This window comes from Papaver somniferum, chromosome 9 (genome assembly GCF_003573695.1).
Source record: "Papaver somniferum cultivar HN1 chromosome 9, ASM357369v1, whole genome shotgun sequence".
In the NCBI taxonomy this organism is placed as follows: domain Eukaryota; kingdom Viridiplantae; phylum Streptophyta; class Magnoliopsida; order Ranunculales; family Papaveraceae; genus Papaver; species Papaver somniferum.
The window spans coordinates 44,991,574-45,015,379 of record NC_039366.1 but is presented as its reverse complement, the minus strand read 5'-3'; the positions used below and the strand labels follow the sequence as shown (position 1 = coordinate 45,015,379).

At 37.6% G+C, this 23,806-nt stretch overlaps 1 protein-coding gene across 2 annotated transcripts; it reads right to left on the bottom strand.

Annotated features, from left to right (window-relative positions):
- Positions 1 to 17,499: 17,499 nt before the first annotated feature.
- LOC113311034 (beta-hexosaminidase 1-like) lies at positions 17,500 to 23,282 on the bottom strand. 2 transcript variants are annotated; one of them, XR_003341534.1, is made up of 15 exons: positions 22,832 to 23,282; positions 22,650 to 22,733; positions 22,261 to 22,296; positions 22,008 to 22,119; positions 21,845 to 21,915; positions 21,563 to 21,693; positions 21,316 to 21,332; positions 21,018 to 21,066; positions 20,639 to 20,739; positions 20,357 to 20,416; positions 19,163 to 19,196; positions 18,808 to 18,906; positions 18,470 to 18,534; positions 18,145 to 18,395; positions 17,500 to 17,963 (listed from the first exon to the last, which is right to left on the bottom strand). XR_003341534.1 is itself a non-coding variant. In XM_026559880.1 (15 exons), exons 1-15 carry the CDS (start codon positions 23,198 to 23,200, stop codon positions 17,788 to 17,790), a joined length of 1,650 nt encoding a protein of 549 aa, XP_026415665.1. In that variant the 5' UTR covers positions 23,201 to 23,279; the 3' UTR covers positions 17,500 to 17,787. The 2 variants fall into 2 exon arrangements, 1 of the variants encoding a protein (XP_026415665.1); XM_026559880.1 differs by having other exon boundaries at positions 18,470 to 18,529; positions 22,832 to 23,279.
- Positions 23,283 to 23,806: the final 524 nt, after the last annotated feature.

Below are 23,806 nucleotides of genomic sequence, written 5' to 3'. Positions count from 1 at the left end.
AGAGAGCGTTTGAAGCAGCTTCTGAAGCGAACATCGAGGAGACTCCTGGAGAGAGCGTTTGAAGCAAGCTTCTTTAGGAGAGAGAGTTGAAGAGGCTTCTCATAGAGCGAGCGTTGAAGCAAGCTTCTTATGGAGAGAGCGTTGAAGCAAGCTTCTTCAGGTGAGAGCGTTGAAGCGGCTTCTCCTTGAGCGAGTGTTGAAGAGGCTTCTTCTGGAATGTTGAAGCAGCTTATGCTGGAGAGAGTGTTGAAGAGGCTTCTGCTTCAGTTTGACTTCCCCTTGTGAATTACATGCTTCTTGATTGACCACCTCTCTTATGTTGAATAAGTCCTTGACTCTGTCCGTAGTGGTTATGGTGAAGCTCAGGATTGGCAGTCTTCATATAGTGGTAGAGCTTGTCTCGTCATTAGAGGTAGAAGTTAATGATTGAACCGATAGCTCCCTCGATGCTGCCTCATGGAATGGAAAAGAGGGAGACAGTCCCATGCCCACGAGTATCCACTGAGCCTTCGACTTATAGATGTTGTCACGCTAGGTTCATGAAGCCGTCTTTACGTCTGCGTTGTGTTTCATAGACGTCCAGGAATATCATTGGCCTTTGAAAATACGTCTGCTCTCTTGAGTATATCCTCGTCTTTGGACATCTTGGAATGATAGCGTGCTTGCATCTCTCTAAATTCACCATCTTTGAGATGAGCAATGTTAAGCGGTCCCCAGTCATACTCCTTTGCCATTATCATCTTCGGATCGTGTCTTTGAGGAGTAGGGAAGTTCTTTCGTGCGAATGACTTAACTAATAGGTTCTGCAAATATGATGAAGCTCTTGACATGGAGAATATGTATGTATTTCTTAAATCCCAGGTGCAATCTCCTTTGGTAAGTCAACTACTTCTTCTACGGTGGACGAAATTCTGAAAGCGTCTCTTATTGATGTTGTTTCCGTCAAGCCATACATGGAATATCTTGGACGTTGTTTCATCATTGTGGTAGTCGTGCATGTGGTACTGGAGTTGGAGTTGGCAATCTTGGACGCGCAGGATATTGTATTTTGGTGGTTTTCCTCTTGCTGCTTCAGCGAAACTGCTTACAGAAGGCTGAAGGTTGTATTGCATGTTGGTGAGATGTATTCTTCCGCGAGGATCATGAGTCTCTTCATTACTGGAAGGCTTGTTCTTCTAGCAGGGCAGGTGCTGTCGTAACTAAGCATTTAGCAGCTTCACGTAGTTCAGAGGATGTCTGAAAGCGGCAAAGCACGATAGACAGGTACCATCCTATTGATGCACAATTGCACCACTTGTTGTTAAGTCACATTTGGATCGGGATCCTCCAGTGACTGAATTCGGGACCTCTTGACATAATCATTTGGATGTTCGTTGTTTCGCTGAAGCATTCCTCTTAAGTCTGACAGAGTGATTCGCCCAAGCTGCAGATTCTTCCTCGACATGATGATGTGTACATCGCTATCTTCTTGAGGATGCTCCCTTGAGGTGTCGGCTCCAGTAGATTTGAAGATTTCCCAGGCGAACCCTTTGTGATGATTTAGATATGACAATATTCGTTGAATCTTCCGAAACGCTTTCTGTTGTAGTGCGGTCCAGACGAAAATTGCTCATTTCTTCAGCAAGGGAGTGCATGAAGCGACGGGCTAAACCAGGTATAAAACGTTGTATGTAGTTCACCTTGCCCATGAAGCTTTGGATCTCCTTCACAGCTCGCGGCGGCGGCGGCATCGTGAGGATATCTTGAGTCTTGAATGGGTCCATCTTGATCCCTTCAGCAGTTACCTTTCGAACACTTGCCGTAGGACTCCTGTGTGATCCGCCGAGCTTTCGAACGAAAGGTTGGGAGTTTACAGACTTGGAAAGATTTGACTACTACATCATCCACGTAGTCTTCAACTTGCTTATGCATCATGTCGTGGAAGATTCCCGTCATAGCGCGTTGATACGTTGCACCAGCATTCTTCAAGCCAAATGGCATTACAGTATAATAAAAATTTCCGAGAGGAGTTAGAAAAGATGTCTTACTTGCGTCATGCTCGTACATCCTTATCTGATTGTACCCGTTATATCCGTCCATGAAGGAGAACATGCCGTGTCCGTTGGTGGCATCTACTAACATATCAATGTTAGGTAGAGGGAAACCATCTTTGGGGCAGCACCTGTTCAAGTCTCTGAAATACATGCAGCACCTGATCTGTCCATTTTTCTTTTTTACCGGAACCAGGTTGGATGATAAAGGGGTTTGATGAAGCCAGCAGCTAGCAACTTCTGAATCTCAGTCTTGATTTGCTCTTCTACCTCGTGCCTGAATTTCCTCGGAGATTGTTTGGCCGGCTTGGATCCAGGTTTGACGTGTAGATGATGGGTGGACAATTTTTCATCTAAACCGGGCATTTCTTCATACATCCAAGAGAATATGTCCTGGTACTCTTTGAGAAGTTCCACGAGCTTCGTGTGTTCATCTGTACACAAGGTTGAGCTGGTGGAGATAGGCCTAGGAGATTCCTCATTCCTGATGTTAACGATTTCGAGCTCATCAGTTGTGGATCTGGTGCCATCTTGCAGCTGTCGTGGAGCATCTAGTACTTCTTCTTGTGGCTCGTCGTTGTTGTAGCATTCCGTCGGGCGGAGAGACTGGGTAACAGTCTCCCCTGCTAATTGATAACAGCGGCGTCAATACACGTTTTTCCCTTTCTGGTCACGGCTTGCCACAAACGTTTGCTCCTTCTTAGTGTGAACGTAGGTCGCGGCTTCACCGGATGAAGAAGAACGCCTTGTCAGCAAAGATGCATCGTGGGGCTTGGCCCTCAATGATGCAAGTCGGTCCTCCTCCTGGATTGACTCCCACGTGGGGAGTGGGATGCAATGAACTTTGTCTGATTCTCCCTGCGGAGCTTCCCTTGGTTCAAACAATTCCACTCCACATATCGGTGTGTAAGGAGACAACGATGCAGGAATATGAACGACTTCTTTATTCAGCATAGTCTTCAGGCACTGATGATACGTCGAAGGGACAATCCTATTGTCATGAAGCCACGGTCTCCCCAGTATCATATGGTAGTCCGGTTCCTTTTCTATGACTTCGAATTTCACCTTCGACTGGACGGGCCCTGCAGATAAATTCAGATTGACATACCCGTACGTGTTGGTTTGGTTTCCTTCACAGTTTGTAATCGTAGTAGGCTGCCGTACGATCTTTCCTGGTCGAACCTTGGTCGTCCTGAGAGTCTTGAGAGTAATCACATTCGAAGACACTCCCGTGTCGATGAGGGCCCTCTTGAACTCTAAATCCGTGATGGATGCAGCAACATGTAGTGCCCGGTTGTGACCTTCCTCCGTCATCATGTCGTCTTATGTAAATGTGATATTATTTACAGACATCTCTGGTGTTTTCGAGATTTCTGGACGCAAAGGGGCTAAATGTACGTCTAGTGCTATCTGGTTGATTGCAGCAAACGTCTCCTTCCGTTGATTCTTTGAGAGGTGTAAAAGTTCGCATAAACTTTCTACTAGAGAAGCTGCTTCCTGGTCCACCGGTCTCTGGTTCATAGTGAAACTATTGACCTGAGGAGGATCGTCTGCCGGGCGTTCCACCTTTTCTGCTCCTAAAATTCTCGTCACGTGCACCAAGCAGGTGAACAATTTGACAATCGCTCCTTTTATCCAATCAACATTTCTTGCCAGAATTTCTTGCCTCCGTTCTAGTTCAACCAGAGTTCAGATTTCTCTGTCGGTTGAAGCGACAGAGATAATGGGGGTATTGAAATATGAAAATTCGTTATAAACAGAATTGTTCAAATGAGGGTGAGAGACATTACCATTTGAGGGATTCTGGCTAAGATCCTTCGCGGTAGAATCGTCTCTGAGGACAACCATCTTTTTGAAAATATTGAGATTGCAACCGAGAGATTAATCTCCCACTGTGGTCGCCAATTGTTTATGGGTGAAAACTATTTCTGCTGGTTTTGATAATTTTGGGTGTGTGGGTGATAAATGAATCTAAACCCTAAACAAATACACTGCATGGGAGTGCTTTTGATTCGAGAGATCAATCTATACAATTCTGGCCTAAACCAAGAAATGGTCGTTCCAGACTTGCTTCGGTCACAAAGTGAAGGAGAAGGGGTTGATCTTAGGGAGGGAAGCGAAGAAGGTGTTGATATTGTGAAGGTATTGGTTGTTTTATGACTTGTATCAGGATGTTGAAATGGCTTGAAAAATGTAAGCTATCAGTTTTGATGTTTTCTGGATACGAATGACAACACTTGGTTTTCTGTGCTTGTCTGTCTGTTTTGGAAATAGGTAAAGGACCTATTTATACAAGTCATTCAGCGCAAAACCCTCATCTCGTAGGAAGCTGAGGAAGTTGAGTAATGGAGTAGTCGGGTCGTGTGAGTGATTGCACGATCACGTCTTGTCCCACTTCCCTTATCCTCCTAACCGTCCATGTCTCCTGACACGTTCTTGTAAATGGGTGTGTTGTACGCCGCACGCTGTAAACCGCCAGACCAATACCCCAGTAAGTATCCCCCAGTTTGTGACATGTTTGATGTCTCGAATGAGTGGATCGTGGGACCACTGTAGGAAGTAGCATGTGATGCTAAAATAACAAAGTATTTGATATTTATGAAATATCGTGTATGCTCAATGCATGTAATGCACCGCAAACAATCAGCATGTATGAAGCATCGATGTTTTAAAGCCTGACAGCATAAGTTGCGGAGCAAGCGTCTTAAAATAGCATCACGTCCAACCATCTTCGAGTGATCGTTTGGAGGCTGCATGGGAGAGCTATCTCCTGGCCGATCACTCCCTGTGGAAGAGTGGCAGATGGTAATCATCATGATGCCTCACTGGTCGTCTAGCTTTCAACCTAGGCTGTCCGACCAAGCTAGCGAAATTGGACGGATGAGATGGTTTAAGACCCTCATCTGCGACCGTTAATGGATTTTTAGGGTTTTAGGAAGTGCGCGAGCATCACTCCTATGCTTGACCGAATCCGAGTTTGGGCACAAGTTTTGGTGGGGCTGACCAGGCATGCATGTAGACGGCCTGACGGTATATATGCCCATACCTCTTTGTCTCATGAATGTGCGATCTACGCCACTCAATTTGACCGGAAAAGGTGAGTGGTCGAGATCGATTTGCGGCAGAAATCCATTGCCGCAAAGGATTTGGAAGCCGCTCAGCATGCCACTTTCGGGGGCGCGTTTCGAGGTCATCGAGTCCTAGTCTGCCTAGGCCGAACAGCTCCGCGCAAAGGTGGGCCCACGGTGATCATGTTGACATGCTTGGGACCTTTTAAGTTTATATCTATACCTTCCATCCAAGCTTGCGAAGATGGATGGTCGTGATCGAACTGCGACAGTTATGCAGCGCCGCGAACCCTAATTAGGGTTTTGAAAACAACACGTACATACGATTTTGGCCAAATGGTTTGGCAAGTTATGCTCCTCTTTTGGAGGAAACGATCGTGTGGGGCCAACGTTGGGCCGACAGCGAACGTGTGTGTACTTCTCTAATGGTCTTAGGCGCAATCTAAGCCATCCAAACATGTTGTCGAAGTTGGATGGTCGTGATTAATTTAAGACATTAGTGGAATTTTCGTGACGCTTGCAAAGCATCATACCATCCAAGTTTTGGGCATGCGATCGTGGTTGCATGACTACGTCGTGAGCAAACCGATCAGGTAAGGATAGAGTGGGCTCGCTAATGTGCGTGCTAGCGCCTCCTCCATCTTTCATGGTGCGTTCTAAGCCATCCAATCAGGCTAGTGAAGTTGGACGATCACGATCATTTTGAGACTGTCTTAAACAGTCTTGCTCATTCGAGCTTCTTCCAAAGCAGCGCGGCCACCCTATTTTAGGGCTGGGGTTTTGGCATGATGGGAAATAAAGTGTAACGTTCGACTGGCTAGGGAATAAATAGGCCCGCCAGTGGTCATCACGGTGATAGCCTTCTCCTGCTAGGGCTCGTCTAGGATGGTTAAATCATGCGGTAAACCTGTGTGGCCGTGATCGTTCTGAGACTGATACGGACAGTCCAGATTTCCCTTAGGAAATTAAATATGCTCAATCGGGCTAATATAACACACCGAGAGATATAGCTTGTACGAGTATTTCGTGCATGCCTCACCATTGACACTTGGAGATTCGTGTTACTCTGCTAAGAGCGACGCTCAGTCGTCATGCCGCACCAATAATGAGATTTCTGCGGGAACAACACAGGAAATACTAGGCAAATCATGTATTATAAATAATGCTAAAAATTCACAGGGTATTTGGGATTGTTGCTACATGCTCCATCCTGGATGAATTTTGTGTATTTAATTCATAGAATATTTGGGATTGTTGTTACATGCTCCACTCTAGGTGAATTAATAAAGCGAACAGGTACTCATCACTCATCAAATAGCTTTATTCTCTGCAGGATGTCAGCGTATTAAATTTGGCTTTTATAATTTTAGCCTTGAACAAAAATCCACCATCAACAATATGCAATAAAGGCAAAAACGACTTTCATAATTCATGGAAATGCACTGTCCAAATATTGACCGAAATCTCGGTAGAAAATCTCCAATTAGTAAATGCACATTACTAATTTTTATTTTCTAAAGATTTGCATTTAATTGCTGGAAATTAAAAGCATATAAAACTAAAAGCCTTAATTAAAAGATTCTCAATTTATTTCGATCCGGGATTCTCCTTTAGTTATTAAGGAATATCTTTGAACAATAAAAGATAAGAGTTACTGCACATGTTCAAAGTATGTCGACATCTTTACTTTGTAAATCCTTTTTCATATTTACAATCTTGGAACCGATTTTCCACACTTACAAACGAGTTTATAATTGGTTCATCTGACTTCCAAGAACTACGTGATTGATTATCCTATCAAATCACCATTAATGGGTTTCACGGTTCTACCAAAACACAAAGCTTCGGTTCTACCTCCATGTGGGTACTAGGATCGGTCACACTAGCTTTCCAAAAATTGGTTGACTAGGTACTAGGGTCGGTTACCACATAATTATGGTATTTAACTTGTAAACGGTTGCACAAGTCATATGATCATTTACCAATTACTAAGACTCATTGCACCTCTTACAAGGATCGACTCCTTATGCTTGTGATCGATTGCACCTCTTACTAGGATCGGTTCCCCAATGTCTAGAGTTGGTCATACCAATTACAATATATCGATCATACCATCTCAGGTGATTACTTAGGATCATTTTCACTAATAAAAGTCATACCAATACAAAAGTCAGGCATTGTGAATAGTTTTACCAAGATACATAAACAAGTTATGAGCGGTTATACTGAACACACATATTGGTAATCCAAAGATTTGCAATGAATAACAATACCAATAAGCCTAGCAATTTCCTTTCAATTCATAAAACAAGTTTATGAATTGTACATCCTTTAAACAAATGTAAAACATTGTCTCCTAGGACGAAATCTTCACCCATACACATACATAATCACAATAGCATTCACACGATTATTTTGATGTCTTATATACGAAGTTCAAAAGATAAACGTTATACTTCGTATTATAATTCCTTAATACTATGTTTAACTAGAGTATAATCATTCACAGCTTCGCAGTTATGTTTTCAATATGCACGGATTGAAAGATACGTTAGGAATAAAACAGTTCAAGTCAAATATTACTAACCTCAAGTGGAAGGATGATGTCGTCGTTGTAGCTCTTTACTTCTTCACATTCTTCAAGTCTTCACGTAATATTTGTAAGTCTCATATCCTAGTAACTTTCTAGCTAACCTATAGGAAGTTGACTCTAGTATATAATCAAGCAACTCTTTAAATGAGTTTAGATTCACTAAAATATGACAACCAAACTTGACATAGCAACGCTTGGTGGGTTCAACCTAGCTATGCTCTAACAAATAGTTTTTCTCTACTGGAAACAATTTAATCACACACACATATCCATACACACATAATGGAATAAACATCAATTGTACCGAAATTTTGTTAAGAAAAAGCAAAATATATGAAATAAAATCAGGCTTTTCTTAAACAGGAAAACGATTAACTAACAAATTTGTTACCTCAAGATCCACATCTTCTTCTCCTTTTCTTTGCATATTTCTGGAGAGAAATATCACTGTGTTGTCATCCTCTTTCAAGACAAAAAACAATAACAAACACCAACCTTTACCAGAGAAAGGTTGAACACCGATTTTAACTAATGCGATGCAAAAGTTGAAAACCCGAAACACATATGCTTTTATGCTAAACCAAATACGATTCAACATATTGTGACTTTTTCACACATGAGTTTCAATCGGAACCCTTTATGATCGTTTGATAAATCCTACCAACATGGGCTAGAACCCATTCCCGCTAAATCGAAAAGTCACCCAAACCATAAGGGTTCACACAATATGAGATCAAATATTAAGGTTATGAAAACCGAAATCAAACATCCGATAAACACATAGCAATTAAATAAAGCATTCAAGCACATGCTATGTAATCAAAAAACTATCACACGAAAAATTATAAAATAATAATTTTATTCGTAAACAATAGATAGTTTTATTCAAAATAGACCTTATATAATTATTTGAAAGAAATCAAAAACTGATGTCTATTTTCCTGAACAAGAGTTTAAACTTATTCATCCTTGTTATCCTCTGTTTCCATGATTTCATCAAGGTTTTCTTCAAACAGCTCCAGGTTGGTAGAGTGAAAACTAATCATTTGAAGATCACGAAAGTCTCTATAAGATGCCCAGCAAACAACATGGAAAATAATTTCCTTCTTAGCAATTGAGGATAATTCCTTCAGAAGTTCCTTTTTTCCGATCAGTTCAAGAACTCTTTCGCACAGATTTGTTGCTCTTACTTCCGTAAGAGGGGGCATGATCTGATATGAGCACAAATCAGAACAAAGTTCGAGTCTTCCTTTATTAGAGGAATCCAAAACACTTTCCACTTCTTGAATACAATATTCTCCCACAAATTCACTGTATGATCTCTTATTCTCAGTGAAAAGAATTATATGAATTTTTCTAGTTAATTGATCATGAAATCTATAGGATTATATCAAATCAGATATAGCATTTTTTTAGGTCTTTCATTATTTAGAATCATGAAGAATTCGAATACGGGTTAGGTTCTTATAAGATTTTATCCTTTTATAAAAAGAAACTTTTTGTTTAACGATTTTATCCTTCCTCTTCCATTTCTTGAGATATGATATATCATCATAATCGAAGAATGGTTTAGAAATTACTCCTTTTAAAGGATGAGAGACACAACTTGATCGTTTAAAATCATTTTTCTTATGCCTTCTTTTAAATGATTTTGGAGTATACTGAGTAGACAAGAAATCAACATAATATTCCTTTACTCTGTCTGTTAAGAGTTGAGAACCAAAATTTATCTTTCCCAATTCCTTTGAAACAAAACGGAGAACATTGTGCATTTTACGAATCTTGGACATCTTCTGAACATGTTTTTTACTACCACAAGAATAACAACGTTTGGTATTATAAAAGTTATAATATTTGTTGTTAATTGTTTGTGCAAGGTTGTTGGAGGATCCTTTGTTTTTCTCTACTCTTCGTAGCTTTGAATTCTTCCTTTCTTCATCATCATTCTTTTTCTGGTTTGAATGATCATCAATTGTCTGTTTGCCCTCATTAGTTTTTCCACAACAATATTGAGTATTTTCATTTAGAGGGTCCTCTGTTTGTGCACACAGGGATTTGATAAATTTGTTTCATTGTTAGGAGCAACGGTATTACTACCTTCATAACCTAAACCACGTGTGTCCCCATGACTTCTCCATGTTTTCAACAAAGAAGATAAGTTGCTTGAGCTCTCATTAAGTTTTCTCAGCACAGAGATTTCTCCTTTTAGTGAATCATTTTCATCAAGAGCAGAGTTAAGATTTTCCTCTAAACGCTTTATGTTGGAAAGAAGACTATTTTCATATTTTTTTTGAAGTACTCTTGTTGAGTGTTTAATTCTATTTTAGAGTCATCAAGCTCTTTTTCTAAAATAAAAACCTTTTCCAGGGTTTTATCCAAATTCTTTTCACAAGTTTTTACGTGATGGCGTTCAGTATCCATCTTCTCTTCGAAGTCACAAACTTGTTGTGAGAATTTTCCTTTTAGCAAGTTATGCTCTTCCTCGAGATTTTCAAACTTTAAAGTTAAATCTCGTTCTCTTTCAAGTGCTGAAAGGAGTTCATTAGAACAAAAAAGAAATTGTTTACTCAATTCCTTTAGTTCATATGTTTTCACACTTGATCTTTCATCAAAGGTCTCAAGTATGGAACCCAAAATATATCGCTAGAGACATCATTTATTGAGAAACACGAGTTTGAACACTTATCTCCTTTTGAGCATATATCTTGTGATACGTTAACTGAGTCTTTCTTTAGTTTTCGCTCACGCTTTACTTTCTTTTGACTAATGTCTTATAGGTTGGATCGCACCAAACACATATCGTTAGATCTTTTCGTTTTTTCTTGCTCTGACACCAATTGAAAAGACGAGGGTACCCAAATATACCTCAATCTAAAACTTTTCCACCTATAAGTCCTTTCTCCGAAAGTGATTGTCTATGGACTGAGTCGAGACAATACAACGAATTGGTTCACACTTCGTGTGATCGTCTATGGATACGAGATCGAGACAATACGACAACAAGATAACTTGCGTGATTGACTATGGATACAAGATCGAGACAATATAACACCGAAGTATGATTACTTGATAATAGGTTCGGACTTAACCAAACACTATAGGATTTCTATCAAGTAATTAGGAATTAACGTTTGTGTATTTTACTTCTAATTATAATAAAAACAGTAATAATTACGGAAATAGAAAAGTAAAAGACACAACAATATTTTGTTAACGGGGAAACCGCAAAAGCATAAAAATACCGGGACCTTGTCCAGAATTGAATACTCTCAGAATTAAGACGTAATACAAAATCTAAACCAACTTTGTATAGTTGAGACTAAGCAACTAAACCTATAGTTCACCTAGTTCCCTCAGTATCCCTGCGCCTCCAACTTGCAATAAGTCACGCACTTGGAACAATTCCTTTGGTTCGTATTCCACACAATAAAGGAACAACAAATATGTTCGGTAACAACTCTTTTGAAACAACGTGATATGATTTTGACAAAAGGCTCTTCCGTTTATCCCAATAAACTCCTTTGTCGGGTTCTTAGATCAATCTACTCAAAAACCACCAAAGTAATTTTTTAGACTATGCAATCAATAATAGGATCTGATCAAGATACGAAATACTGATGTCGATCTACACAACTAATCAATCCAATCTATCAAAAGATAAACCGATTATAGTTGGATCCCCAACCGATCAGGTTTTATGCACACTAAAGATTATGAACTCAAATAAGAAATCTTCTTTGTCTTCAAATCTTCTTAGATCTTCAATAAACACCTGCACACAAACAACTTGAATCTCTTGTGATCAATCACACACAAAACGGAGTCTGTTAACGATGGATTACCACAAGACGTCTTTAGATCTACAAACAGTCTAAAGATCCTCGTCGATACTTCGATCTAGTTTGAGTGAATCTTATATCAGAAGAGAAGATTCTCAAGCATAAACAAACTAGGTGCAATCAAAGTTCAACAATCGTTAGTCAATCAAATCAATCGAAAACTAATAATAATCTGCAATTATCTAGTTTTCCACCAATGGTACTCGTAGATCTTCTCAATCCCAAAGAAGTCTTTAAAACGAGCGTTCGTAAGAGATTTCGCCTAATTAGGCACTTTCCTCTTCGAATAGACGGCTCCACCAGTAACAACACAACTAGATAGTTTTGCTGACTCTGAGGATTAGTTTGCTTGAAATGCAAACTTCAATATTTATAGACCAAGGAAGTTTGGACACCAAGGAATTTCCAAAACCGAATATTCTCAAAGATATGCAATAAAGCCAAAATCGGTTTTCATAATTCATCGAAATGATCTGTCCAAATATTGACTGAAATATCAGTAGAAAATCTCCAATTAGTAAATGCATATTACCAATTTTTATTTTCTAAAGATATACATTTAATTGCTAAAAATTAAAAGCATATAAAACTAAAAACCTTAATTAAAAGATTCTCAATTTATTTCGATCAGGGATTCTCCTTTAATTATTAAGGAATATCTTTGAACAATAATAGATAAGAATTACTGCACATGTTCAAAGTATGTCGACATCTTTACTTATCCTTTTTCATATTTACAATCTTGGAACCGATTTGCCACATTTCTAAACGAGTTTGAATTGGTTCATCTGATTTCCAAGAAATATGTGATTGATCATAAACATTCAATCACCATTCATGGGTTTAACGGTTCTACCAAACACAAGTTCAGTTCTACCTCCAAGTGGCTACTAGGATCAGTTACACTAGTTTCCATAAAATGGCTAACTAAGTACCAGGATCGGTTACCAATTATCTATGGTACTTACTTGTGATCGGTTGCACAAGTTATAGGATCGGTTGCACCAATTACTAAAACTTGTTAACCTAATACAAGGATCGATTACACATCTTGTGATTAGTCCCACCAAGTTCTAGGATCGGTTACCCAATGACTAGGAATGGTCACGCCAATTACAAATATCGATCATACCATCTCAGGTGATTACTTAAGATTGGTTTCACTAATAAAATTCATACAGATACATAAGTCGGGCATTGTGAATAGTTTTACCAAGATACATAAACAAGTTATGAGCGGCTATACTAAACACACTTATTGGTAATCCAAAGATTTGCAATGAATAACAATACCAATAAGCCTAGCGATTTCCCTTTCGATTCACAAAACAAGTTTATGAATGTACTTCCATTAAATGAATGTAAAACATTGTTTCCTAGGACGAAATCTTCACCCATACCCATACATAATCACAATAGCATTCATACGATTATGTCGATGCCTTATATACGAAGTTCAAAAGATAGGCGTTATACTTCGTATTATAATTCCTTAATACTACATCTAACTAGAGTATAATCATTCACAGCTTCGCAGTTATGTTTTCAATATAGCACGACTTGAGTTAGGAATGAAACAGTTCAAGTCAAAATATTATTAACCTCAAGAGGAAGGATGGTGTCGTCGTTGTAGCACTTTACTTCTTCACATTCTTCAAGTCTTCGAGTAATACTTGTATGTCTCATATCCTAATAACTTTCTAGCTAACCTATACGAAGTTGACTCTAGTAAATAATCAAGCGACTCTTTAAATGAGTTTTGATTCACTAAAAAATGACAAGCAAACTTGTCATACCAACTGTTAGAGCATAGCTCGGTTGAACCCACCAAGCGTTGGTATGTCAAGTTTGGTTGTCATATTTTAGTGAGCCAAAACTCATTTAAGAGTCGCTTGATTATGTACTAGAGTCAACTTCGTATAGGTTAGCTTGAAAGTATTAGGATATGAGACATTACAAGTATTGCGAAGACTTGAAGAAGTAAGGAGCTACAACGACAACATCATCCTTCCACTTGAGGTTAGTGATATTTGACTTGAACTGTTTCATTCCGTAACGTATCTTTAAAGTCGTGCATATTGAAAACAAAACTGCGAAGCATGAATGCGTATACTCTAGTTAGACATAGTATTAAGGAATACAATACGAGGTTTATTGCTTAACCATTAAACTTTGTAGATAAGACATCGGCATAATCGTTTGAATGCTATTGTGATTATGTATGGGTATAAGGTGAAGATTTCATCCTAGGAAGCAATGTTTTACATTTGTTTTAAGGAAGTAAATTCATGAACTTGTTTTGTGAATCAAAGGAGAAATTGCTATGCATTATTGGTATTGTTATTCATTACATATCTTTTGAACTACCAATATGTGTGATTAGTATAACCTCTCATGACTTGTTTATGTTCTTGGTAAAACTATTCACAAAGGCATGACTTTTGTATTGGTATGACTTTTATTAGTGAAACCGATCTTAAGTAATCACCTGAGATGGTATGACCGACTCTGGGTAAATAGGAACCGATCCTAGTAATAGGTACAACCTATCAAAAAGGGGAATCGATCCTTGATGAGGTGCAACAAATTTTTAGCAGAAAGGGGAACCGATCGTATGGACATGTGCAACACGTTTTTAGGCAAAGGGGAACCGATCATATGGACATGTGCAGAAAGTACAAGTTAGATACCATATATATGTGGGGAATCGATCCTAGTACCTATTCAACCAAGTTTTTGTAACTAGCGTGACTAATTCCAGTACTCACATGGAGGTAGAACCGAAACTTTTTTTGGTAGAACCCTGAAACCCATGATTTATGATTGAGTGTTCTTGATCAATCACATAGTTCTTGAAAGTCATATGAACCAATTCTAAACTTGTTTGGAAGTGTGGCAAATCGGTTTCAAGATTGTAAGTATGAAAGAGGACTTACAAAGTAAGGATGTCGACATACTTTGAACATGTGCAGTAACGCTTATCTTTAATTGTTCAAAGTTATTCCTTAATAGTTCAAGGAAAAAAATCCCAGATCGAATAAAATAAATTGAGAATCTTTTATTTAAGGTTTTTAATTTTATTTTAGGAAAATGGAAATTAGTAATGTGGATTTACTATTTGGATATTTTCCAAGAGATTTTCGGTCATTATTTTGGACAAAGCATTTCCAGGAATTGTGGAAACCGAATATGGAATATGTTGCATATCTTGAGAATATTTTCGGTTTTGGAAATTCCTTGGTGTCCAAACTTCCTTGGTATAAATATGAAAGTTTGCATTTCGAGCAAACTAATCCTCGTACAGCAAGAACTATCTCAGTTGTGCTGCTACTGGTGAAGCCGCCTATTCGGAGAGGAGAGTAACCTAATTAGGAGAAATCTCTTACGGCCGCTCAGTTTAAAGTCTTATTTGGGATTGAGAAGCTTTATTAGTACCGTTGGTGGGAAACTAGATAATTGCGGTTTATCTTTTGTTTTCGATTGATTTGATTGACTAACGGTGGTTGAACTTTGATTGCACCTAGTTTGTTTATGCTTGAGAATCTTCTCTTCTGATATAAGATTCACTCAAACTAGATCGAAGTTTCGACGGGGATCTTTAGACTGTTTGTAGATCTAAGGACGTCTTGTGATAATCCATTGTTAACAGACTCCGTTCTATGCGTGATTGATCACAAGAGATTCAAGTTGATTATGTGCAGGTGTTTATTGAAGATCTAAGAAGATTTGAAGACAAAGAAGACTGTAAAGATTTCTGATTTGGGATTCATAATCTTTGGTGTGCAGAACACTTGTTTCGGTAAAAGAAGATCCAACTATAATCGGTTTATCCTTGTGGTAGATTAAATTGATTAGTTATGTAGATCGGCATCAATACGATTCTTTGTGATTAAAAGTATTGATTGAAAAATCTTAACAATTACTTAGATAGTTGATAATAAGATAGATCTAAGAACCTGGCGAAGGAGTTTATTGAGATAAACAAAAGAGCCTTTGTCGAACTCATATTACTTGGTTGAAAAGAGTTGATACCAAACAGATTTGTTGTTCCTTTACTGTTTGGAATACGAACCAAAGGAATTGTTTCAAGTACGTGACTTATTCCAGGTCGGAGGCGTGGGAATACAGATGGAACTAGGTGAAATATAGGTTTAGTTGCTTGGTCTTAACTATACGAAGTTGGTTTGATTTTGTATAGCGGCTTAATCCTGAGAGTATTCAATTCTGGACAAGGTCCCGGGGTTTTTCTGCATTTGCGGTTTCCTCGTTAACCAAATCTTGATGTGTCATTTACTTTTATTTTCCGCAATTATAATAGTTGTTATTATAATTGAAAGTAAATTACACAAAAGTTAATTCATATTTACTTGATAAGCAATCCTCTTGTGTTTGGTTAAGTCCGAACCTTTTATCAAGTAAACATACTTCGTTGTTGTATTATCTCGATCTCGTATCCATAGACGATCACACGAAGTGTGAACCGATTTGTTGTATTGTCTCGACTCAGTCCATAGATAATCACTTTCGGAGAAAGGAATTATAGGTGAAAAAGTTTTAGATTGAGGTATATTTGGGTACCCTCGTCTTTTCACCAACGCTTGGTGGGTTCAACCGAGCTATGCTCTAACACTGGCAAGGTTTTAACGAGGCAACATCTCGTCGACGATGAATTTTTATTCAAAATGTTTATGTTGTGTTCCTTTTCCTTCTTCCATATATTTTTTTCCCATTGAGTTTTTACTGGAAAAGTTTTAGTGAGGCAATTTAATTCAACATGGTGGTCATCCAAGGAGGAGTTGTATCAATTTCGGTCATTTAGTGGATTCCCACCATTAACTAGATTTTTTTGTTAGACCACATCAACATAACCATCTCCTATGACTTTAGATATCATTCTAATTCATATAATGTATGATCACAAATTTTGTTCACTTATGCAACTGTAACTACATATTGACACTTTGTTAAGGAAATTACATCAACAACTTCTGAGAATCTAGTAACCCAAGACCCAAGTCTCAATGTATTTAAAGAAGCATGAAGATACGAGAACACTACTATTAGAAGACGAACACAAAACAAGACTTCATTAATTAACAAATTTCTTCTCAAAAGCACAGTAATCTCCCGCATTCAAGAATTTCGTTCATCGAAATTAGAAAGTCTCGTCTTAATGATTTGCAAGCCAAGATTTGATTGAAGTACTTTCAGGGGGAGCGTCACCATCAAATTAAGGTGCATTCACCGGACTTATCGCGTTGTACTCTTTTTCCTTCGTCAAGGTTTTTCCCACTGAGTTTTCTTTGTCAAGGTTTTAACGAGGCAACATATGCGTTCCCAACACTGTTATAAGTTGTGTATTTTCAGGTTTTTTTCTTTTGAGTTTTAGTAACTTACACACAGTGGTCATTAAGAAGAGTGTTATAAACTAATGTTTATTTACTAAGATGACCTTGTATCTAAGATTAGGGTTTATTTTATCCCTATAAATATAAATAGAGATGTAAATCCTTGTAATTCTGTACATATCAATAAAAGTCTCTCTATCTTCTTCCTTTCCTCTGCCTCTCTTTCTCTATTTCACAATTAAAAAAAATATTTAAAAAAATATTAAAAAATCTTTTTAATATTTTTTTTTAAGAATATAAAATTATAAATGATGAAGACATTAGTGTCATTATTATAAATATGATGATGGATAAAGGGCTATTGGTTTTACTACCTAGTGATTCTTGTATTACTCCATCTGTTTATGACCGAAGTACTAATCTCACCGGAATTGGCGTATGTATTACTTCTTGTACAGGAATCACAATTGGGAAAAGAAACTTCAAAAGTCAGAGTCCAGTGCAGGGATGAAGGAGACGACATTGCAGTCCTAGAAGCCGTAAGATGGGCTATCATTTTGAAATGCAGTAACATCAACTTAGTAGGAGAGAATAAAAACTGCTCATCGGAATTCTGAAAGGAAACACAGGAACATTCGCCTAGCAAGCCAACTGCATTGATCGAAGAGATTTTGAGCTTAAAAACTCAGTTCAACAACTGTTACTGTAAGGATCTTGAATCCAAAAACTTAAAGATCTTAATCGGCTAGCCAGTATAGGCTATAAGCATTGTAACCAGGTAGACTGGTTGAACAACTTTCAAATAATGGATTTGCATAGCAACAGAGTTATTGAAACAGCAGAATCATTACTGACAGAAGAAGAAAGCATATAATGTACAAACAAACAAACGTGGCAGCAATTGTAGAATCACTGCAAGTAGCATGATCCAGGTCCGACAGGAGGCCTTCGTGCATAATAATTATTCACTGGTGCTGCTGGCACCCCACGTCGATTTAACAAGCATCTGAAGTATTCCAACCTAGGTAACACAGTCGAGCTCATATTTCTTGCAGAAGTCATATCTCTACTGCTCCACATGCGTTCTGAAGGTCAAACAGATTAGCTGATATAAGCAACATGATTTATAAGCCAAAAACAACTGTATATGTAGTTTGACCTATAAGTTAGGGTTTAGAGAATGTCTGCAAGGTCAATAACTACAGTTTGAGACTTTCCAATGGGGATATTTAGACCAGAGTTAGGTTTCACTTCCATATCGCGTACCTGCAGCAGCCGCAGCGCGTGGCCATATTGTTTGTTGGACATCTGAAGAATCGGCTGTTTCACCCCACATGCAAACTTCACCTCCAAGTACAAGTTTTTTATGTGAACCATCACTTATTCCTTCCAGAGGCTCACTCTTGTAAACATCCTCCCAAGGTACATCCAAATGATCCAAGTACCATACTCCTTGGTTGCTATATATGCATCTGAAGCCATCCGCAGCAGCTTTTGGACAGACTCCTGGGCCCAACCTGTATGCACAGATAATGTATTAGTGTTATTGTCTGGTATAGATCTTATAATCCGCACTGGCGATTGCGCTCACCAGTTGTGTACCACCGTACGAGGGTTAAGATTTCCCTTGAACGAGTTGTAGGTTTCTTCCCTGAGATGTAATTTTAACATTTTATCAGAATCACCTCATGAAAAAAAAAGATCAGGGTGAAAATAAAAGGCTATGTTATAAGATTATTTATTTCTTCCAGAATTTGAGCAAGTCATGAAAAGAATGTCCAGATAAACATTGAACATGTTTATTCAGTATGCAAGTGTATTATGAAATCAATCAGCATTGCCCTATCCCTACGGCCTTACAATTCCAGAGGTAATCCTGAAGATCAAAATTAAAATACAAGACTATTAGTAACACGTATAGGAGTATACCAGTTGACAGGAGTCCAATTTTTAGAAATTGCTATTTCTTGAGCCCTCAGTACAAAATACCGATATGCATCTTTTGTCGTCATGTTGTGTTCCTGAAGCCTGACATTAATAATCAATTACTTCTCTAACTAATTGAAAATTGCCAAATGATATCTTGACTCTTGAGTCATGCACATTTCCTGTACCTTCCACACCTCCAATAACCTCAAACATTAGTTTTTGTTGTCTCCTCATTCATCGAGAAATTATTAGATAAAAAATTTGTCTTGGTATGAATTAAATAATCAAAAGAAAATTTTCCAGTTCTTTTTTTTTTTTAAACAATTTATGACATTATGTGAAGGGAAGAAAGTACCAGTGCTTCACATGTGGAGTTGAGCTCCAGCAATCTGCAAAACAACAAAAAATTAAGGAAAAAAATACGAGTTTTATCTCACACAGACTTTTGAGTAACTGAATCTGTTTCATACATAAAAGAAAGAAAGCGAAGGGAAGTTCCTCTTTACTGATTCATGGCTTTCTGCTACGGTATAAATCACTACCGACTCCATCTGTATCTTTCTAGAGAATTATAGGACCAATATCTAACTATTTAAAAATGTTTATCAAGATAGTATTTCTCCCGAATATCCACTACTCTAGAGTTCTCAACCAACTTTCTTAAGGGAGTAAAACTTACAATTAGGAAAGTCTAACCTCGGTCAGTCAGTTATAAGCAAGATAGAAGGGACTTTTTTGTTTATAGTGAATTTAACAGGGTTAACAAGCCTGTTAAGACAACACTAGAGTATGAATATACTAAGATAGAAAATTTTCGTGAATCTGTCCAGCTAATGTTTTAATTGAAGGCATCAAACTGGATATCAGTACAACGTATCTTTAGAGAAGAGAGAGAGTTAGTGATAACTTTTAAGACACCGCCTTCTCAAGATCAAGGTCGACTGAAATTTCTTGAGATTCTTAGTTCTCCAAAGAATTTTAATCCAATAACCATCTTGGATTTTTCTTTATCTAGATACTGCTTATAGATTGGAAACATCTATATAATAGCTTCTCTAATAAACTAAATATAATGTACAAAAGAAACTTAGTAGGTGGTCATCCTCCTTTAAGCCGATTTTTGGAGAAGTGGTATGCGACTAAGTTTTTTGGACTTCCCAAAAGAATATAACTCGTTAACCTCGAAGATGCTGTCTAGAGTAGATAGCTTTCTTGCAGATGTTATATAAGTTATGTAATCTATTTAAATTATTAATTCATGTATCAACTAACATCTTCCGTTATAACAATAATGGCATGCCCCAACCATGAATTGTGACGAGTCCTCACATGAAAACCATTTCTCATGTTTGCAATCAAATTTGTGTGGGAAGTTTAAGCTGTGTTCTGTTAAGCGTGATCTCAGTGTTGCGTGTATGCCATTAGAGAGAAACACATATTGAGATTACATATTTTATACAGTTTCTCTCAATCTTTTAATTTACTCTCATGCTTTATGCATATGTTGCAGAACACACTGATAAATAAAAGAGCAAAGCAATTCACTAACCTGTATTAACCTCGTCACCGCCTAGATGGAAAAGTTCAAATGGGAAAATTTTCCTCATATCTGCAGAAGCACAAGAATTGAAATGTGACAAAAGTGTATTGTTGACAGACCATCTCTTACTCACAAGAGTAAGAGTTATGGGTAATGCAGGTTAAGTTCTAAACTATAAGAGACGTAAGGTTGAGAATCTTAAATATCAAACACTGGTATTAGGATACTTGATATGACTTTTACAGAATCACAGGCTCAACAAAAAGGTTGAGTGGTCAAATGGAGTCTCACCTGCCAAAATGCTTGAAACCACATCAAAAGTAAAGTTTTTTGTGACATCAAGAGGCTCCCTACAGGTTTCAGAAGGCCAAAGTTCAGGATATCCTCTACCCCTGCAAGGTACAAGAATCAGTAAATACAAACTTCAGATCGCAAGCTAAGCGTGCTGCAAAACAATAATGGTTTAATAGGAACAACCAAGCAATAGAAGATGTATCAATGACTATACTAACTATTAGGTTGGCACACTGAAGCTGGTCGGTGTCATCTTATGATTCTTGTCTTTCCCTGAGTTTATGCAATTCCAACTTCACAAGAACTCTAGAAGGGTCATGTCTTAGAAAAATAATAAATTCAAAATTCAAAGAGATCTAAAAAGAATCGAATTTACCATGATTCCGCATGACCGGGAACATCAATCTCCGCCATTACATTAATGCCTGCCATAAGTGAACCAAATCATCAAGAAAAAGGGAGATTATAAGATAACCTTTGAAATCTTAAAGGTCAATTTGACTTCAAAAAGCATCTTAAGCTTTAACTACTTCAGTGGTCTGCTTAATGTACTAAAGTTATTCCTGATTCAGCATAGAATATTGGTATACATACAGACTATTGAAGCAAGACGATGCAATTCAAGATGATTTTTGATTAAAACATTCTCACAAACATAAGAAGATGGTTCATACCTCTCATTTTGGCAAAGCTTCATCCAGTACAAACGTTGAAGAGACATGAAGCAAAATATAAACTATCAGCATACTCTGATAACATGTAACTACAAAGTGAAGGAAAGCTACAGAAGGACCGACTCCCAGAGGCTTAAACCAAGAGTTCAGGAGTTGCAACAGACTAAAAACTTATAGCAAAAGCAAATAATACTGTTTTGACATTTTTTAACAAGTCTCCAACAGAACGGTATAGCAGATATCTTACTCAACAATATCATAAGCATCTTCAACAGTGTAGCGCTCAAACTTTGTATATGAACCTTTCCACAAATATGGATGTGAGGGCACCTCCAAAGGAAACGACTGTTCATCAATGATGTGCCAATGAAGAACATTCTACTGAACGAGATTGCCATTACCAGAAGTACATGCAGAAATTTAGGGCAGGAAAGAATGGATGAGAAGATGTAAGTGGAATTTGTTGCATTTTGATAGTATAAGCAGAATGGAATAAGAATATAAGAGACAGGGAAACAACATTTCTTACAAGTTTAGCATAAGACATGGACTCGATAACTTGCTTAATCACATCTATAGGTAGAAAATGACGAGAAGTATCTGCAGAGAAAGAGGGAAAAAAAATCAAGCAAATGAAAAAAAGTAGAAAAGGAAAAAAATCTCTATTTATCCATAATAGTAATATTGCTTACCAAGAAGAAGCCCACGAAATACAAATTTTGGTTCATCCTGTATATACCATGGCGCCTTGTAAACTTGTACAGATTTGGTTCCATAGTCGAATGAACATAACTGACTGAACGTCTATAAAAGGTTCAAAGTAAGCAGTTATTTACTTTCCATTGCTATACTAAGCAGTTACACCATGTTCTTATTTAAAGTTCTACAACAGAAATTCCCAAAACAAAACAAATGAAAAGTTCGCAGATTCACCATATCACATACCTCTAACCCACGTAATGCACCGAAAACAGTATTTGCCTGCACAGCGCACACAGCATATTGTCAATATATTCTGCAACCCAATACTGAAAACTACTTGAAGCAACTAAAATAACAACAAGAATCCATATCCACCAACTTTCAACTGAGATCTGATGCACACTACTTGCACCCTAGTTACTTGTGTACATGGCTGCCCACACACAAACCCTAAATCATCAACCTTTAAAATGAAAATTATCCCAGGAATCATAGGGCTCCGCATCACCATGCCCAAGCAAGTAGTATGCGCCTATCATTTTCTATCAACTTTACTCAGTTGAATATCAAGTCCATAAACCTCTCTGAATTCAATATCAGATAAAAACAATTTAGCTAAATGCTTTGAATACCTCAATCGAAGCCCCTTGAATTATTGAACTGCCATTTTCAGCCGTTATAAACAAAGAATAGCTCTCATCCACGTTCAGATTCAACTGCAAATTATGAAAACAAACAAACCAAAATGCAGAACTCAAAATAAGAAAACATAAAACACTAGCATGATGTTTAAATATAATAATCAAAAACTCACTGTCTCGTTATCGGAATTAACGATTATCTTGAGCTTATTAACATCATAGAGAACTCCACTCTTCTTTCTAGAATGATGTTTAAATATAATCTCTCGATACCTCTGAAACCCTTCACTAACAATAATTGAATATCCACCATTTCCACTTATTTCTAAAGAAAGATCAGGATTGATGGAAATTGTATTATTTCCATAAGTGTACTTTGAAGGTAATGGCCATATGTAAACAATTGAATCATCACCATCATTGTTACCGTTGACCTCCTGGAATAAGCTTGAATTAAACCCTAGTTTTCTACTTTCAACAACTGAAACGAAGCAACATAGTGTGAGGAAGTAGAATGAAAAGGTCATTAATTTAGTAGACATTGTTTTCTTTCACTTGCACTTTTTCAGGTTGCGAGGAAGTGTGGAGAAGTGTTCATGTTTATTGGTGTGAATCTGGGCATGTTTTTCATACCTACCCGTAATCATTTGCAGTGACAGGTGGCGGTGTCATCTCATCGCATTGATGTTTATCAAAAAAAAAAAAAAAAAAAAGTGGGAATGTTATAAATGTCCTCTATTTTTGTTGACCTTATACCCCGAAAGGTAAAAGATAACATTTTTTGGAGTCAACTTGAGAAAGTTGCTTCCACTTTTTTGAAGCAACTTGTATAAAGTTGCGTCCGCTTCCGGAAGCAACTTGTGCCAATTGCTTCCACTTTTCAGAAGATACTGGTATTTTTAAAAATTGAATAAGGGTATATTTTAAGATGTGAATTTTGAGGGGTATTTAAGTAATGTTTCCTGTCAAAAACGGTGCGGACTCACCGAAGGAAGATGATACACATCCCGATTTATGTCCTGACTCTGATAGAGTTGCGCAACCCACCACCAGAAGAGCTAACAGGGGGTCGTTTTTGGATGTGGCGGATCCCATAATTTTGTGAGAGGCGGGACATAAATAAACCCGGTTAATCACAAAATTATGCA

Bases quoted from the DNA above. Each gene is read 5' to 3' on its own strand.
- LOC113311034 (XM_026559880.1), bottom strand. From the start codon at position 23,200: ATGTCTACTAAATTAATGACCTTTTCATTCTACTTCCTCACACTATGT. The intron at 20,417-20,638 runs GTGAGACTCCAT...GTGCTTCTGCAG, and splicing joins GGTTTCAAGCATTTTGGCAG to ATATGAGGAAAATTTTCCCA. The intron at 18,396-18,469 runs GTGAGCGCAATC...CTGTGCATACAG, and splicing joins CGTACGGTGGTACACAACTG to GTTGGGCCCAGGAGTCTGTC.